The sequence below is a fragment of the Monodon monoceros genome, unplaced genomic scaffold (genome assembly GCF_005190385.1).
Source record: "Monodon monoceros isolate NGI ecotype Baffin Bay Population unplaced genomic scaffold, NGI_Narwhal_1 Super_Scaffold_5, whole genome shotgun sequence".
Taxonomy (NCBI): domain Eukaryota; kingdom Metazoa; phylum Chordata; class Mammalia; order Artiodactyla; family Monodontidae; genus Monodon; species Monodon monoceros.
The window spans coordinates 62,506,196-62,526,362 of record NW_021703782.1 but is presented as its reverse complement, the minus strand read 5'-3'; the positions used below and the strand labels follow the sequence as shown (position 1 = coordinate 62,526,362).

Below are 20,167 nucleotides of genomic sequence, written 5' to 3'. Positions count from 1 at the left end.
TCAGGTTCATTCTTGTGTGTCTCAGCAGAAGAATTTATATTACTCAGTAAGTTGACACATGGGAGGTTAAAAATGTGTGTGTGTGTACATGATTTGTTATAAGATTATGGCAACTACAGTACAGACACATTGGAAAAAGAAAAGAGAATAGAGGGGAAAAACCTTTATTATCCTGCCTCTCTAATACAACTGTAAATAGTATTTCCTTCTAGTGGTTTTTCTTCTGTATATTTTTTAATAGTGCACTTAAATTTAAATACACTTTTTGAGCTTACATAATCATAGTGACTAAGAGCACAGTCTTTGCAGCCAGATAGCCTTGGCTTCAAATCCTGACTCCAGACATTTCTAGCCCTGAGTTTTGCGTTTGTTAAATTTGAGAAGATAAATTCAGCTTAGAGTGTTGCTGTGTGGATTCAGTGGGATGGCATGCATCAGTGCTCAGCACAGGGCCAGGCATCATGCAAACACTTGATAAATAGTGGCATGGTTTTCTGTTCTCACTAAAAGGCTGTGTCAACTTTCCACAGTCCTAATAACTGGGAAGTTTTTCTCAACGTTTAGAACCGTATCTATTTTTATTTCATGAGTTTGGCAAAATTTTATTCCATAAATTCTTCTGTGGTTCAGACACTACTTTGAGGATCTTTTATGAACAGCTTGTTGAGAGCCCTTATTACCTGGGTTTTCTCAAAGAGTAGAGTCATCAAAGAGGACTCAAAGCTAAAACATAAGGATGACTGTGCTTGAACTGAGAGGTTGGTTCAGTTGCTCTTTAGTTAGGTTATGTGGCTTCGCTCCAGGACCACAGATTCTGACCACACCATTGCAGGTACCACATACAGCCATCTAGGTGATGGGTTGCTAGGGAGATGGGTGAGAAACCATAGGTGGAGAGGTATTGATCTCTCACTCCTACTGGAAAAACAACCCCTAGCTCAAACCTGGCTAAATTTACATCTGCAACCTAACCTATCATTCTGCTCCAACCTGATTATCCAGCTGCCAACTTGACCACCACTTGGAGTCCTTTTCCTTGGGACCACAAACTCAGTATATCTAGACCAAATCTTCAGCCTGATGGAAGTTAACCAACCATATAGTCCTGAGTTTTACAGTTGCCCTGTAAACGAAGGGATTAACTTTGTTAGATGACACCTTCCTGTCCACAAAAGGCAAAAAAGCTCCTCATTGAAGACCTTGGTTTTCTTTATCACATAAACAGATCTTGACTCTACAGGATAGTTGCAGATAACAATAGGCAGAATAGCCAATTCATTCATTAATTCCTTAAATTTGATGGAACCATTCTGTACGTTCTCTTATATTGCTGGCTAGAGAATTAATTGGTAAAATACTATGAAGGACAAACACACAAACCCTTTGACCCAGCAACTCCACTTCTAGGACTATATTCCACAGATATATTTATAAATGTATGAATTAACACGTGCAATTTACTGAACGTCATTTGTGTTGGCAAAAATATAGGAACAACACAGGAATGTAAATTGGTGTGGCCAATTTGGAACACAGTATGGAAGTCCCTCAAAAAATTTTTAAATGTTGCCATTTGCGACTACATAGATAGGTCTCGAGGGCATTATGTTAAGTGAAATAAGTCAGAGAAAGACAAATACCATATGATCTCACCTATATGTGCAATCTAAACAAAACAAACCATAGATACAGAGAACAGATTGGTGATTGTCAGAGGCAGTGGGTGGGGAGTGAGCAAAACTGGTGAAGGGGGTCCAAAAGTACAAACTTCCAGTTATAAGATAAATAAGTCATGGGGATATAATGTACAGTATGGTGACTATAGTTAATAATGCTGTGTTGCATATTTGAACGTTTCTAAGAGAGTAGATCTTAAAAGTTCTCATCACGAGAAAAAACTTTGTAACTACGTATGTTGACAGATGTTAACTAGACTTATTGTGGTGATCATTTTGCAGTACATACAAATACTGAATCATTATGTTGTATACCGGAAACTAATATAATTTTATATGTCAATTATACCTCAATTAAAAAAATTGGAAACAACAAAAATATGTAAAAGAGACTAGTTGAGAAATTATTGCCAATCTATATAATAGAATACATATGCAACTGTAGAAGGAATGAGGCATTCTTATGTCCTTACCTATTAAGTGAAAAAAGGCAAATGCAGATCACCAGTGGATGATAAACAGATGATGGATAAACAGATTGTGGTATGAATGGATAAACCATGAATGGATAAACAGATTGTAGTATATCCATACACAATGTAATGCTCCATAAAAAAAAGAATGAACTATTGGTCCACACTACAACATAGATGAATCTCAAGTATTGTGTTCTCATTTGTGTAAAGAAAATGGAGGAAAGAATATATACATGTATTTGTGTGTATACTCTATATGCACAAAAGGTACACAGGAAACTGTTATGTGGATTGTCTATGGGGAGGGCACCTGCATAACTGGCAAACAAAATTATGAGGAACATTTTACAGTGTTCTTTTTTAATACTTTTTATATTTAAAAATACAAAAATATTATATACTCAAAATAAAAATAGAATAGTTTATAACTATTGCTATGTCTAGGTATTATATATAATTTTTCTCTCTTTTTCTTTTAGTTTTTAATCAGTTTTGAAAAATCCATTTATTCAGCCTATGTGCAGAAACATAAAGGAGATGATGCTTAATATTATGCCATTGGCAAAAATAGCAACTATTTAGAAAACTAGTTTGTTTTCATTGATTTCTAGTTTAATTCCACTCTGGTGTTGGACTACCTGCTCTATATGATTTCTGACCTTTGAAATTTGTTGAGATTTGTTTATGGCCCAGTATGTGGTCAATTTTGCTAAATGGTTCACTGTGCACAAAAAGAATGTGTACTTTGTCATAAGATGTTGTGTTTTCTATATAAGTCAATTAGATCAAGTTTATCATGTTCAAATCCTATATATCTCTAATTTTTTAAAATCTACATGTTCTATTGCTTACTGAATTAGGTATGTTAAAATCTTTCACTCTAATTGTGGATTTGATATTTCTCCTCTTCTACAGTTTTTGTTTTATACATTTTGAGCCTTTATTACTTGGTATATACATATTTATAATTGCTATATCTTTCTGGTGAATTGATCCTTGAACATTTAGGAAGTGTCACCTTTATAGTCATGTGTCTGCCTTAAAGTCGTTTTTGTCTGGTATTACTATAGCTACACAAGCTTTCTCTTGGCTATTTTTGCATAACTTTTTCCCACGACTTTGTAAACAGTTCATCTAGGCATTTACCCAAGAGAAATGAAAGACTATGTCCATATAAAGACTTACACATGAATGTTCATAGCAGCTTTATTTGTAATAGCCAAAACCTGGAAATAACTCAAATGTGCATCAACAGGTGAATGGATAAACAAATTTTGGTATAGTTATGCAATGAAATACTCCTCTGTAATGAAAGGGAATGAACTACTGATATACACTACAGCATAGATGGATCTTAAAATAATTATGCTAGGTGAAAGAAGCCAGACAAAAAAGACATATATCATCTGATTCCATTTATATAAAATTCTAGAAAATGCAAGCTAGTCTATAGTGACCAAATGCAAATAGGTTACCTAGGGGAAGCGAGTGGGAAAGATTAAGAAGAAGCATGAGGAAACTGTGATTGCAGTGATAGTTTCATGGGTGTATATCTACATTAAACTTACAAATAGTACACCTTAAATATGTGCAGTATATTGCTTGTCAAATATACCTCAATAAATCTGTTAAAAATAAAGTATGACTCTTGTTAAGTAGCATATGGTTTTTTTTTTAATTGACATATAGTTGATTTACAATGTTGTGTTAGTTTCTGGTGTACAGCAAAGTGATTCAGTTTATATACTGTTGTTTATCTAGTTTATATATAGTAGTTTGTATCTGCTAATCCCAAACTCCTAATTTATCCCTCCCCAACTCCCTTTCCGCTTTGGTAAACATAAACCTGCTTTCTATGTCTGTGAGTCTGTTTCTGTTTTGTAAAGAAGTTCATTTGTATCATATTTTAGATTCCACATGTAAGTGATATCATATATTTACCTTTCTCTGTCTGGAGTACTTCACTTAGTATGATAATGTCTATCCATGTTGCTGCAAATGGCATTATTTCATTCTTTTTTATGGCTGAGTAATATTCCATTGTATGTATGTACCACATCTTCTTTATCCATTCATCTGTCAGTGGACACTTAGGTTGCTTCCATGTCTTGGCTATTGTAAATAGTGCTGCAGTGAACATTGCAGTGCATGTATTTTTTCTAATTAGAGTTTTCTCCTGCTCTGTAGCGTATAGTTCTTTTTAATGTAATTTGACGGTGTTTGTCTTTTAATTGGAGAATTTAACCTAGTTATATTTAATGTAATCACTGATATATTTGAATTATTTTCTTTTTCTTGAGCCTTTTCCTTCCTAAAACTTACATAACTTATCTCAAATATGAGGATGATAAAGCTTATCTACCTATTTCCCTAGGTTATTTTGAGGAGTAAGTGAGATCATTATACATAAAAGTCTCAGTATGTTATAAATCATTACAGTTTTCAGTTTCTTTCCTGGTTTTCAGAAATGAGCAAGATGAATCCCAGGTAAAATTCTGAAGTGGATGTCCCTTTCTATTAAGAACACAAAGGTTTATACTTAGGCAAATCACCTGGCACTGACCTAACAACATTGCTATACTTTGAAACTGCGTATGATGTCCTATTTCTTCAACCGTTTGACCCCCTTCACCCATTTCTTTCACCCCACACCCATCACTGGCAGCCACTAATCTGTTCTCTGTATCTATGAACTTGGTTGTTTGGTTTGTTTTAGATTCTACATATAAGGGAGATCCTGTGGTCTTTCTTTAGATTCTACATATAAGGGAGATCCTGTGGTCTTTTCTTCTCTTTCTTTCTGACTTATTTCATCTAGCATGATGCCCTTGAAATCTATCCATGTTGTAACAAATGGCAAAATTTCATTCTTTTTTATGGCTGAATAATATTCCTCTGTGTGTATAATTTCTTTTTATTAAACAGCTTTGTGGCAGTATAATTGCTTCACAATGTTGTTAGTTTCTGCTGTATAACAAAGTGAATCAGCTATGTGTATACATATATCCCCATATCCTCTCCCTCTTGTGTCTCCCTCCCATCCTCCCTCTCCCACCCCTCTAGGTGGTCACAGAGCACCGAGCTGATCTCCCTGTGCTATGCAGCTGCTTCCCACTAGCTATCTATTTCACATTTGGTAGTGTATATATGTCAATGCCACTCTCTTACTTCGTCCCAGCTTACCCTTCCCCCTCCCCGTGTCCTCAAGTCCATTATCTACGTCTGCGTCTTTATCTCTGTCTTGCCCCTAGCTTCATGAGAACATCTTTTTTTTTTTAGATTCCATATATATGTGTTAGCATACGGTATTTGTTTTTCTGTTTCTGACTTACTTCACTCTGTATGACAGACTCTAGGTCCATCCACCTCGCTACAAATAACTCAATTTCGTTTCTTTTTATGGCTGAGTAATATTCCATTGTATATATGTGCCACATCTTCTTTATCCATTCATCTGTCGATGGACACTTAGGTTACTTCCATTTCCTGATTATTGTTAATAGTGCTGCATTGAACATTGTGATACATGTATCTTTTTGAATTATGGTTTTCTCAGGGTATATGCCCAGTAGTGGGATTGCTGGGTCATATGGTAGTTCTATTTTTAGTTTTTTAAGGAAGCTGCATACTGTTCTCCATAGTGGCTGTATCAACTTACATTCCCACAAACAGTGCAAAAGGGTTCCCTTTTCTCCACGCCCTCTGCAGCATTTATTGTTTGTAGATTTTTTGATGATGGCCATTCTGACCGGTGCGAGGTGATACCTCGTTGTAGTCTTTTTTTTTCTTTTTTTTTTTGGCTGTGTTGGGTCTTTGTTTCTGTGCAAGGGCTTTCTCTAGTTGTGGCAAGCAGGGGCCACTCTTCATCGCGGTGCACGGGCCTCTCACTGTCATGGCCTCTCTTGTTGCGGAGCACAGGCTCCAGACACGCAGGCTTAGTAGTTGTGGCTCACGGGCCTAGTTGCTTCGCGGCATGTGGTATCTTCCCAGACTAGGGCTCGAACCCATGTCCCCTGCATTAGCAGGCATACCCTCAACCACTGTGCCACCAGGGAAGCCCCTCATTGTAGTTTTGATTTGCATTTCTCTAATGACTAGTGATGTTGAGCATCCTTTCATGTGTTTGTTGGCAATCTGTATATCTTCCTTGGAGAAATGTTTATTTAGGTCTTCTGCCCATTTTTGGATTCGGTTGTTTGTTTTTTTGCTATTGAGCTGCTTGTATATTTTGGAGATTAATCCTTTGTCAGTTGCTTCGTTTGCAAATATTTTCTCCAATCCTGAGGGTTGTCTTTTCGTCTTGTTTATGGTTTCCTTTGCTATGCAAAAGCTTTTAAGTTTCATTAGGTCCCATTTGTTTATTTTTGTTTTTATTTCCATTACTCTAGAAGGTGGGTCAAAAAGGATCTTGCTGTGATTTATGTCATAGAGTGTTCTGCCTGTGTTTTCCTCTAAGAGTTTTATAGTGTCTGGCCTTACATTTAGGTCTTTAATCTATTTTGAGTTTATTTTTGTGTATGGTGTTAGGGAGTGTTCTAATTTCATTCTTTTATATGTAGCTGTCCAGTTTTCCCAGCACCACTTATTGAAGAGGCTGTCTTTTCTCCATTGTATATTCTTGCCTCTTTTATCAAAGATAAGGTGACTATAGGTGCATGGGTTTATCTCTGGGCTTTCTATCCTGTCTCTTGATTGATATTTCTGTTTTTGTGCCAGTACCATACTGTCTTGATTACTGTAGCTTTGTAGTATAGTCTGAAGTCAGGGAGCCTGATTCCTCCGGCTCCGTTTTTCTTTCCCAAGATTGCTTTGGCTATTTGGGGTCTTTTGTGTTTCCATACAAATTGTGAAATTTTTTGTTCTAGTTCTGTGAAAAATACCACTGCTTGTTTCATAGGGATTGCACTGAATCTGTAGATTGCTTTGGGTAGTATAGTCATTTTCACAACGTTGATTCTTCCAATCCAAGAACATGGTATATCTCTCCATCTGTTTGTACCATCTATAATTTCTTTCATCAGTGTCTTATAGTTTTCAGCATACAGGTCTTTTGTCTCTTTAGGTAGGTTTACCCCTAGATATTTTATTCTTTTTGCTGCAGTGGTAAATGGGAGTGTTTCCTTAATTTCCCTTTCAGATTTTTAGTCATTAGTGTATAGGAATGCAAGAGATTTATGTACATTAATTTAGTATCCTGCTACTTTACCAGATTCATTGATTAGGTCTAGTAGTTTTCTGGTAGCATCTTTAGGATTCTCTATGTATAGTATCATGTCATCTGCAAACAGTTTTACTTCTTTTCCATTTTGGATTCCTTTTATTTCTTTTTATTCTCTGATTGCCATGGCTAAAACATCCAAAACTATGTTGAATAATAGTGGTGAGAGTGGGCACCCTTGTCTTTTTCAGGAAAATGGTTTCAGGAAATGGTTTCAGTTTTTCACCATTTAGAACGATGTTGGCTGTGGGTTTGTCATATATGGCCTTTATTATGTTGAGGTAGGTTCCCTCTATGCCCACTTTCTGGAGAGCTTTTATCATAAATGTGTGTTGAATTTTGTCGAAAGATTTTTCTGCATCTGTTGAGATTATCATATGGTCTTTATCCTTCAATTTGTTAATATGGTGTATCACATTGATTGATTTGCATATATTGAAGAATCCTTGCATGCCTGGGAGAAGCCCCATTTGATCATGGTGTATGATCCTTTTAATGTGCTGTTGGATTCTGTTTGCTAGTATTTTGTTGAGGATTTTTGCATCTATGTTCATCAGTGATATTGGCTTGTAGTTTTCTTTTTTTGTGACATCTTTGTGATGTGACATCATCTTTGGTATCAGGGTGATGGTGGCATCGTAGAATGTTTGGGAGTGTTCCTCTCTCTGCTATATTTTGGAAGAGTTTGAGAAGGATAGGTGTTAGCTCTTCTCTAAATGTTTGATAGAATTTGCCTGTGAAGCCAACTGGTTCTGGGCTTTTGTTTGTTGGAAGATTTTTAATCCCAGTTTCAGTGCTTGTGACTGGTCTCTTTATATTTTCTGTTTCTTCCTGGTTCAGCCTTGGAAGGCTGTGCTTTTCTAAGAATTTGTCCATTTCTTCCAGGTTGTCTATTTTATTGGCATATAGTTGCTTGTAGTGATCTCTCATGATCCTTTGTATTTCTGCAGTGTCAGTTGTTACTTCTCCTTTTTCATTTCTAATTCTGTTGGTTTGATTCTTCTCCCTTTTTTCCTTGATGAGTCTGGCTAATGGTTTATCAATTTTGTTTATCTTCTCAAAGAACCAGCTTTTAGTTTTATTGTTCTTTGCTATAATTTCCTTCATTTCTTTTTCATTTATTTCTGATCTGATCTTTATGATTTCTTTCTTTCTGCTAACTTTGGGGTTAATTTTGTTCTTCTTTCTCTAATTGCTTTAGGTGTAGGGTTAAGTTGTTTATTTGAGATTTTTCTTGTTTCTTGAGGTAGGATTGTATTGCTATAAACTTCCCTCTTAGAACTGCTTTTGCTGCATCAGGTAGCTTTTGGGCCTTCGTGTTTTCACTGTCATTTGTTTCTAGGTATTTTTTGATTTCCTCTTTGATTTCTTCAGTGATCTCTTGGTTATTTAGTAGCATATTGTTTAGCATCCATGTATTTGTATTTTTTACAGTTTTTTTTTCTGTAATTGATATCTAGTCTCATAGCGTTGTGGTTGGAAAAGATACTTGACATGACTTCAATTTTCTTAAATTTACCAAGGCCTGATTTGTAACCCAAGATATGATCTATCCTGGAGAGTGTTCCATGAGTACTTCAGAAGAAAGTGTATTCTGTTGTTTTTGGATGGAATGTCCTATAAATATCAATTAAGTCCATCTTAATGGACCTTATTGTATCATTTAAAGGTTTGTTTCCTTATTTGGTTTCATTTTGGATGATCTGTCCATTGGTGAAAGTGGGGTGTTAAAGTCCCCTACTATGACTGTGTTACTGTCGATTTCCCCTTTTATGGCTGTTAGCATTTGCCTTAAGTATTGAGGAGCTCCTATGTTGGGTGAATCTATATTTACAATTGTTATATCTTCTTCTTGGATTGATCCCTTGATCATTATGTAGTGTGCTTCTTTGTCTCTTGTAATAGTCTTTATTTTAATGTCTCTTTTGTCTGATATGATATAAGAATTGCTACTCTAGCTTTATTTTGATTTCATTTGCATGGAATATCTTTTTCCATCCCCTCACTTACAGTGTGTATGTGTCCCTAGGTCTGAAGTGGGTCTCTTGTAGACAGCATATGTACAGGTCTTGTTTTTGTATCCATTCAGGCAGTTTATGTCTTTTGGTTGGAGCATTTAATCCATTTATATTTAAGGTAATTATAGATATGTATGTTCCTATTACCATTTTCTTAATTGTTTTGGGTTTGTTTTTGTAGGTCTTTTCCTTCTACTATGTTTCCTGCCTAGAAGAGTTCCTTTAGCATTTGCTGTAAAGCTGGTTTTGTGGTGCTGAATTCTCTTGCCTGTAAAGGTTTTAATATCTCCATAGAATCTGAACGAGATTCTTGCTGGGTAGAGCAATCTTGGTTGTAGGTTTTTCCCTTTCATCACTTTAAATATGTCCTGCCACTCTCTTCTGGCTTGCAGGGTTTCTGCTGAGAGATCAACTGTTAACCTTATGGGGATTCCCTTGTATGTTATTTGTCACTTTTCCCTTGCTGCTTTTAATATTTTTTTTTGTATTTAATTTTTGATAGTTTGATTAATATGTGTCTTCGTGTGTTTTTTCTTGGATTTACCCTGTATGGGACTCTGCGCTTCCTGGACTTATTTCCTTTCCCATGTTAGGGAAGTTTTCAACTATAAACTTTTCAAATATTTTCTCAGACCCTTTCTTTTTCTCTTCTTCTGGGACCCCTATAATTTGAATGTTGGTACGTTTAATGTTGTCCCAGTGGTCTCTGAGACTGTCCTCAATTCTTTTCATTCTTTTTTCTTTATTCTCCTCTGTGGTAGTTATTTCCACTATTTTATTTTCCAGGTCATTTATCCGTTCTTCTGCCTCAGTTATTCTGCTATTGATCCCTTCTAGAGAATTTTTAATTTCATTTATTGTGGTGTTCACCATTGTTGTTTGCTCTTTAGTTCTTCTAGGTCCTTGTTAAACGTTTCTTGTATTTTCTCCATTCTATTTCCAAGATTGGGATATCTTTACTATCATTACGGTGAATTCTTTTTCAGGTAGACTGCCTATTTCCTCTTCATTTGTTTGGTCTGGTGGGTTGCTCCTTCATCTGCTGCATATTTCTCTGTTTTCTCATTTTGTTTAACTTACTGCATTTGGGGTCTCCTTTTCGCAGGCTCTAGGTTCGTAGTTCCCCTTGTTTTTGGTGTCTGCCCCCAGTGGGTGAGGTTTGTTCAGTGTCTTGGGTAGGCTTTCTGGTGGAGGGGTCCGGTGCCTGTGTTCTGGTGGTTGGGGCTGGATCTTGACTTTCTGGTGGCCGGACCGCATCTCGTGGTGTGTTTTGGGGTGTCTGTGAACTTAGTATGATTTTAGGCAGTATGATTCTCTGCTAATTATACTGCTAATTAGGCAGTGTAATTCTCTTAGTATGATTCTCTGCTAATGGGTGTGGCTGTGTTCCTGTCTTGCTCTTTGTTTGGTATGGGGTGTCCAGCACTGGAGTTTGCAGGCCATTGGGTGGAGCTGGGTCTTAGCGTTGAGACACAGATCTCTGGGAGAGCTCATATTAATTGATATTACGTGGGGCCGGGAGGTCTCTGGTGGTCCAGTGTCCTGAACTCGGCTCTCCGACCTCAGAGGCTCAGGCCTGACACCAGGCTGGAGCAGCAAGACCCTGGGCTGTGTGACTTAGGATAGTTGTTAAATAATTCTGCATTTCAATTTTCTCACCTGAATAAAGAATATCTGATATGCTTTCAGGGTGCAGTTCTGGGTATCTGTATAATTGCTTTATCCATTCAGTCATTGATAGGCACTTAGGTTGTTTCCATATCTTGGCTATTGTAAATAGTGCTGTGGTGAAAATGGGGTTGCATATATCGTTTTGAAGTAGTGTTTTCATTTTCTCTGGATAAATATCCAGAAGTGGGATTGCTGGGTCATATGGAAGCTCTATTCATAATTTTTTGAGGAAACTCCATACTGCTTTCCATAGTGGCTGCACGAATTTTCATTCTTACCAACAGTGCACAAGGGTTCTCTTTTCTCCACATCCTTGACAACACTTATTTGTTGTCTTTTTGATAACAGCCATTCTAACAGATGTGAGGTGCTATCTCATTGTGGTTTTGATATGCGTTTCCCTGATGACTAAGGATGTTGAGCATCTTTTCATGTACCTTCCTTTTTTTGGGAAAATGTCTATTCAGATCTTCTGCCCATTTTAAAATCAGATTTTTTTTTTTTTTTGCTGTTGAGTTGTATGAGTTCTTTATATATTTTTGGATATTAGCCCCTTATCAGATACATGATTTGCAAATATTTTCTTCCATTCATCAGGTTGCCTTTTCATTTTGTTGATAGTTTCCTTTACTGTTCAAAGACTTTTTGGTTTGATGTAGTCCCACTTGTTTATTTTTGCTTTTGTTGCTTAGGCTTTTGGAGTCAGATTAAAAAAATCATTGCCAAGGCCTATGTCCAGGAGCTCATTACTTGTGTTTTCTTCAGGACTTTTATGGTTTCAGGTCCTGTGTTCAAGGCTTTATTTGAGTTTAAATGTATGCTTCTTTTTTTTTCTATTTTTCAATCTGTCTCTTCTTTCCATAGAGGTTACAATCCATACTTGACTTACTAAAATTCTAATATTAGTGTTTTTTTTCATTTCATAGACAATGCACGAACTTTAGAATATATGAACTCCATTTACCCCTCCCACCTTTTATATAATCGTTGATGTGTATTTTAAGTCTATGTATATTTTAAATTCCACATTATTATCATTATTTTTTACAGTCATTATCATTTAGATTTACTCACATATTTACCCTTTTGAGGCACTTCATTGCTTTCAGCACTTCTGTGCTTCCAACTGGGATCACTTTCCTTCTGCCTGAAAAACTCTCTTTACTATTTCTTTTAGTATGGCTCTGTTGGTAATAAATTCTCTCAGTTTTTGTTTATCTGACGAAATCTTTATCCTTTATTTATGAAGGATATTTTCACTGGGTAGAAAATTCTATATTGGTAGTTGTTTTCTTTCAACCCTTTAAAGATTGACATTGCATTGGTTTTGGACTTTACTTTTTCAGTTGAGAATTCAGTTATTACTCTTACTGTTCCACTTCCAAGGTAGTGTGTGTTTTCCCCAAATGTTTTTTAAGAGCATTAAAATTTCTCTTTGGGGAACTTCCCTGGTGGCACAGTCATTAAAGAATCCACCTGCCAATGCAGGAGACACGGGTTTGAGCCCTGGTCTGGGAAGATCCCACATGCCACAGAGCAACTAAACCCATGCAGCACAACTACTGAGCCTGCACTCTAGAGCCTACGAGCCAAACTACTGAACCCGCGGGCCACAACTAGTGAGCCCATGCACCACAACTACTGAAGCCCATGCACTCTAGGGCCCGTGTGCTGCAACTACTGAACCCGCGTGCTGCAGCTACTGAAGCCTGTGCACCTAGAGCCTGTGCTCTGCAACAAGAGAAGCCACCACAATGAGAAACCCACACACCACAATGAAGAGTAGCCTCCACTTGCTGCAAGTGGAGAAAGCCTGCACACAGCATAGAAGACCCAACACAGCCAAAAATAAATAGATAAGTAAATAAATTAGTTAATTAAAATTTCTCTTTGATTTTCAGCAGTTTTACTACTATGGGTCTAGGTTTGATTTTTCTCTGTATTGATTCTTTTTTTTTTAACATCTTTATTGGAGTATAATTGCTTTACAATGGTGTGTTAGTTTCTGCTTTATTCTGTATTGATTCTGATTGGTGTTTGTAGAGCTTTACAAACGTTGGTCTTGGTTATTTTTGTCAGCAAGTTTTCTTTAAATGTTACTTCTGCTCCTGTTATGTCTCTCTTCTTCTTTCGGGACTTCAGTTTACGTATGTTAGATCTTTTTCTTTATGTCTCAACACACTTTTCTGGAGAACCCCTCTTTAACAACCAGTTACAAATAAAAAGCACTCAGTATTTACAGGTGTTCTTTTAGGTGATTATGCTGCCTCACTAGTAGGTGGTGATAATGGCAGGAGAAAGACTAACTTACAAGGTGATATCTGGGGGCTGTGGGGAGGAGATCCCTTAGAGAATCACTGAAGACACTGAGTAATCCTTCTTCTCTAGGCTTGCTGCAGGAATCCTCAAACACTGCAGTCATCTAATAAATATTCTTCTGTATGCAGAGGAATTTTCCAAGTGAAAGGGATCTGGGCCTCCCCTGTGAGGGAGAAACAAGTTCCACAGCTTGTTAATAGGGGCAAACTTCTGTTTGTAGTCATGTTTCCACCTGTTGAATCATCTTTACAGAAGTTGTACATTTATGGCATGTCTGTTTATGAGAAGAGATGGAAAATATGAGAAACTCTAAAACTTGAAATATTTATTTTGAAACCTCAGCATGATGAACTTCTGAGGAATTCATTGCTCAAAACGTATGCATGTATGTATATGCAAGGATGGAGATAGATAGATATAGATATATAAATAATAGATAATATTATTTATAGATATATAAATAATGTATAATATTATTAATACATATATAATATGCTATATATATCTATAGCTGTATATTATATATTACATAACATTATATATTATATAAATATAGATTTTGCCACAGAAATTCATTTTGTAGCCTTTTAAATTTAAAGATGTACTTCACTGAAAGTATCTGAGGATGCATCTCAGAAAAAGCCTTAGATCATTTTTATATGGTCAACTCCGGGAACTACTCACTCTTGAGCCAGCTCTGTGTTTTCAGACGTTATCCATGCCCCAAACTGTGACCCAACCCTGTGTTTTTTACATCATTCAGAGCTAGTTTTTCTACATACATACAGCAAATTTTAAGAGCTTTATTATTGTTTTTATACAGCACTGCCCTACACTTATAATTCAGGAAGTTTGGGGGGTAACATTCTTTCACCATTTACTTGGTGTAAATCATTTCTAGTTCTGAACAGTGCCTCTTTGGCAAGGTTTAATTTTACAGTGTGCTTGTGGCTGCATCCATATATATGCTACCGACAAATGTCTCTAATTATTATTTGTTACCAGCTGTGTACTTTACACTGTAGTTGTTGAGTGTTTTATACAGTTGTTAGTTACTAAGAGTAACTATATGTAAACTAAGAGTAAGTTATACGTTTGCTTTTCTTTATTCCACTCGTTTCACTATTGTTTAAAACATGTCAGATTCAGGAAGACACTAAACCTCTTTAAACTCTTATAGACAAGGTTTTTTTCTTGAATCAGTTTTAAAATCCTCCCAACCATTTTGGCTGCTGGCCATACCAGCATACAGTGTGAAAGAATTTTGTTTTAGGGATGACAGCCAGAGAGAAGCCTTCTGGGGCTGTTTGGTTTCCTAGCAGAGCTGCTGGTGTAGATGACGGTGCCGATCGTTCCACTTGGAGAGGCTTAAGCATCTTTGCCAGTTAGAGCTGGAAAGGTGCCCAGGAGATCGTATAGCCCAGCCCCTTCATTTTACATGTAATGAAACTAAAACCCAGCTTGGTTAACTGATGTACTTGAATTCAAAACAGCTGGCAAATGGCAAAGCTCAGGGCTAGGTCACTGAGTTCACACTCTTTTTCTTTGCTCTTCTAGCTATGTCTGTTGTAAAGAAACAGGGCAGCCCAAATACTGCCCTATTAAAATGTAGGGTTAAAATACTTGAAGTAGGAGTATAGAAACCTAATGTCTAGATGTCATGAAATGGTTTAAAAAATGCTTGAAATGCATTTTTTTTTCCAATCAGGCCTGTTCCTACTGATTTTTTTCTTTTTTTTCCCAAAATATGGTTCCAAAGTCCCCTTTTCCTGGAAGCCTCCTAAGCATTCTGAGACTGAGTTGGTAACTCCCTCCTCTTTGCTCACAAGGCACTGTGCACATTCCTGTGTATAATACATGCTTATCATGTTGTATTAGAATTATTCAATTATCCATCTGCCCTCCGCCCTCCCACCTACGGGACTGAACTTCCAGGAGCAGCAGCAGTGTTTTCTTGGACTTCAAGTCCCTAGCACTTGGCAGAGAGTCTGGCACTGTGTGTGCCCTCAGTGTTTTTGTGAATGAATGAATCAACCAACCACTCTCTCATAGACTTGCCCCATCAGTGAATCTTATGCTTTCTTGGACATGAAAATCACCTGGAGGTGCTGGTTAAACATGCATTTTTCCCAGGCCGCACCACAAGCGTGGGGCAGGGTCTAAGAATCTGCCTTTTTACTAAGCAGCTGATGACTTGATGCAAATGACCCATAGGCCACGCTTAGCAAGCTCTGCCCAATCATTAATTCCACTGATACTTAGCTCCAGCTGTATATATCACAACACTCTGTCCATCTGAATGAAAGTATAGAGCTTTGCTACCCATCCCATTCTACCATTTCTGACCCCAGAGTAGGGGTATTGACATTTGCAGAAATAAAGAAGATAATATTTATAAAGCGTTTCAAGTGATTAGAAGAAGGCTATCTTGGCTCATCAGGGAAATATAACATAAATCTAGCATCATAAAAATTATCTTAGACGTGTTGAATTTGATCTGAGACTCAAATGCAGAGAAAACAAAACCCCCATGTAATACCTGCATGGACACCACACCTGTAGGAGCTCTTTCCCTGGTTGGGTTCTCTTATTTGTGTTCCATATCAGTAAATTTAATAGCTGATATTTACATGATTTTTAAAAATCCCCAGTAGTGCATCTATGCCTGCATGGCACTTTATAGGTACACACTATTTTTTTAAATGATGACTTTAAGCAACTTTATAGGAGAAAGAGCTGAATTGGGTAGTTATTAAACTCCCTCTATATAACTACCAGAAACATTTCTGAACCTTCTGGTATATTTATTTATACATATATTGTTGAATATTTGTATTCAATTCATCATATTACTTTTAACTTCTTTCTTTATGTACATTTCCATACAAATATTTAAATGGTAAAATCATATTTCATGTATTTTATGCTGTTATGTACTTAGTGTTCTCCCTAATGTTGGATGCATTGGTTATTTTCAATTATTTGCTATCATATGCAGAGTTCTTATGTTCATTTTTGTTCAAATTATATTCTTGTCTGTATAAATTCCATGGGGTATATTCCCATGAAAGAGTAACGACAGTTTTAGAGTTCTTGTCACATGTTACAGTATTATTTTCCAAAGACATGACACCAATATACAACCCCACAGGGGTTTTCCCACAGCTTGACCAACATGTAATTTTATCATTCCAGCCTGTTTTTGCTAGTTTAAATGTGCGTAGGGCCTCTCCAGAGCTATTTTATTTTGAAGTTCTTTAAGTGAATACAAAGCAATTCATTCCACGTGTGATGATTCAGTGTTTTCATTTTAAGGACAAACAATTCATCTCCTTATTTGACGGTTTTGAAGGGACAGGTTTAATTGCCTTTTGTAGGATTGATTCTGTAGGGATAGGAAATAGGCTTGGGGCAGGCTTGACATGTCAGGGAAAAAGATGAGTTATATAGCTCTGAATCAGGAAGCTTATGTGAAGGGTTGAAACAGGAACTCCAGCTGTTTATGCAGGGCTGGGGAGCAGGAACATTCTGATGGCATTTGATGACAAACGTATTGCAGGGCTTCCCTGGTGGCGCAGTGGTTGGGAGTCCGCCTGCCGATGCAGGGGGCGCGGGCTCGTGCCCCGGTCCGGGAAGGTCCCACGTGCCGTGGAGCGGCTGGGCCCTTGAGCCATGGCCGCTGAGCCTGTGCGTCCGGAGCCTGTGCTCTGTAACAGAAGAGGCCACAACAGTGAGACGCCCGCGTACCGCAAAAAAAAAAACAAAAAAAAAACGTATTGCAGCTTTGTTAGACAGCCAACTGTACTTCAAAATGAAAGCAAGAACCTGTACCTCCTGCCGTTCTGTGATTCTCTCACGATGCCACTTCATGTTGGCGTGTTCACTTTCATGAACGTTTTCAGATATTCCCAATTCAGGTAGACCCCTCTGGTCTATGACAGGAAAGGCTTGAGAATGGCCAGAAAACTAAAACTCATTATTTGAGAGGCCCTGGGGGGAAGACCTGGAAGCAGAAATCACAGGAGCCGTCAGTCTTATCTGTGAAAAGTCAGCCCAGTCACAGAAAAGGACTTTGCTTGGATGTCTCTGCCCTTCGTGACTATGGTCACCTTCTGAAATAAGCAGATAAGTGATTGCTCTGCTGGCTTGGGTTTCTGTGATGCCAGAAACAAGATACAATGTGGTTTATGCAAGATGGGCCTTTTGTTTTGGATAGTTGCCTAGGCTGTTGATTTTTTTAGAAATGGTGACTGCCAAACTTGTAATGAAAATGAACCTATTGAGCACCGGGGATCAAAATCTGAAAGTTTTCCTCCATTCTTGGTCATGCTAAATTCTTGCCTTCACTCTTGTCTCTGTAGAATACTTACACACACACACACACACACACACACACATACACAGCACACATTTATATCTCTATCAGCTTTATTTAGAAATAATTCAGGTACCACACAATTCACACATATACACAATTCAGTGTTTTTTAGTATATCCACAGAGTTGTGCATGCATCAGAACAATTAATTTTAGAACATTTTCATTACCCCTAAAAGAAACCTCAGTCCCATTACTCTATAGATTTGCTTATTCTGGACATTTCATATAAGGAATTATACAACATGTGGTCTCTTGGTTTAGCTTCTTCGACTGAATGTAATGTTTTCAGGGTTCATCCATGTTGTGGTATGTATCAGTACTTCTTTCACTTTTTTATTGCTGAATGTAGTCCATGTATGATATACCACATGTTGTTTATCCATTCATCAGGTGATGGACATTTAGGTTGTTTCCACATTTTGGCTACCGTAAATAATGCTGCTATGAGCATTTATGTATAAGCTTTGTGTGGAAGTATGTTCTCCTTTTTGTTGGATATAAACCTAGGGGTGGGTTTGCTGGGATATATGGGAGCTCTATGTTTACCTTTCTGAGGAACTGCCAGACTGTTTTCCAAAGCAGGTACACAATTTTACATTCCCACCAACAATGTATGACTGCTTCAATTTCTTCATGTCCTCACCAATACTCATTACTGCCCATCTTTTTTTTGGTTTATCCACCCTAGTGGTTGTGAAGTGGTATCTCATTGTGATTTTGATTTGCATTTCCTTGATGGATAATAGACTACTTACTCCTTATCCTAGTATTTTCTCATACTTTAAAAAAATAGAGAAAGAAAGTACTTCGGGAAATGAAGGAGTACAATTACTACGGGCCGCTGTAACTTCTCTGGGGGTTCACATCTCATTGCATCATAGTGTAAAGGGGCCACTGCTGACAAGAATGTGCTCCAGCCGTTTTCTTCCTTTCTCATGTCCATTCATCATTCAGGATCCTGGAAAGGAGAGAGAATTGTCTTACGTTGGGCTATGTGCCCATCCCTTTGATTTGTGGTTATACCTGTACAACATGAGTGTGCCAATCCTGAAAGGAGATTGAGGTGCTCTTGGGTTGGGAGAATGGATGCCACAGGTGTGGCCAGGACAGGTTTCCTGCCTCTTTCCTGGATGCACCACATTACTAAGATTGGGAGCCAAGCAGGTCATGTCAGAAACCTCATCATGCAGAAAAATTAATAATGATGCCCTAGCATACTTTAAAATGGAGAAAATATAATAAGATTTATTTATAATATTTAAATATTTTATTTTAAGTTATAATTTTAAAAACGTGTATATCTCTTTGTTGGACATGCAGCATGTTTCAAATAGGGTCTCATTTGATCCTCAATAATGCCAGTTTCTAGTTATTTTCTGTAGTGGCCTCATTGTGGTTTAAGTACACTTTTGTGAACTAGGCTAAGAATCCAGATACCAAAGACTGACTTAATGAGAAAATGTGTTCTGAGTTACAAACAAATGACCAACGAGTGAGCGCACAAAAGTCAACCTGCTCATAATCGGGATATCACTTGTCAGTAACTCCTGCCGGCAGGTGTGCGTAGACAGTGGAGAGCGACTCTCCTCTGCTCGGTTCCCGGCTACAGGGATGTTGTCTGAGGGCTCAGCAGTGTCACTGCGGCTGACTCAAAGGATCACTCACTAGGAGTGGTTTGGAACGAATACAGTCCTTGGAATTCCAGGCAGCATCTCAGGTGTCTGTGGGGAGGTGGAAGTGTTCATTTAACAGGTCGCTGGCATTTTCTGTGAAAGCAGGCAGCGACCATAAGGGCTCAGCTGTTTGAAAGGAGAGTGACTGGTTCAAGATGACGGCTTGGGGTTTAAAGGACTCTCATCAGAGGCCAGATGTCCTCACGTGGAGAAAATGCCTTTGAATGGCCTGGGAAGAAAGAGCCAAGTGCCCTGGATTTTTTCCTTGGGCTGCAAACTCTTCTTCCTCCTCATGCTGTCATCCTTCCAGTATTGGGCAAGAGCCATAACTGCAGGCATCCTGGCTTCTGTGAACTTCTCAAGAGCGTATATCATCACCCAAAAGCTCTAGTGTCTACCCACAGGCCACTGAGGACATTTTAGTCAGTTCTGCCAGTCACCCGGCTAAGGAATAAGTTTTATAACATGCTATCAAAGATTGTATCTATAATTGTGATGGTGTTGTAAAATTACCACTTCATTTAGATTTTTCTGTTTTAACCCAAGGTATTCTTCTGCGGAAATAAGGAAGCAGTTTACCCTCCCACCAAACCTTGGCCAGTACCATCGACAAAGCATAAGTACCTCTGGCTTCCCCTCTCTTCAACTAGTAAGTATGAGTTACAGGTTTGCTTAGAGAATGGTCAAGGGCAGAAGTGCCCAGCGTATACTTTTGCTTCCTGAGTCTTAGATTTTC

General features: G+C 37.8%; 1 protein-coding gene across 2 annotated transcripts in view; it reads left to right on the top strand.

The window, feature by feature from the left end:
* The window catches only part of DOCK8 (dedicator of cytokinesis 8), a 227,034-nt gene that overhangs the window by 36,036 nt on the left and 170,831 nt on the right, over positions 1–20,167 (top strand). For both annotated transcript variants that reach the window (XM_029202019.1, XM_029202021.1), the window contains exon 2: positions 19,978–20,080. In XM_029202019.1, coding sequence (XP_029057852.1) covers positions 19,978–20,080 — 103 coding nt within the window. The remainder of the gene's footprint in view (positions 1–19,977; positions 20,081–20,167) is intronic.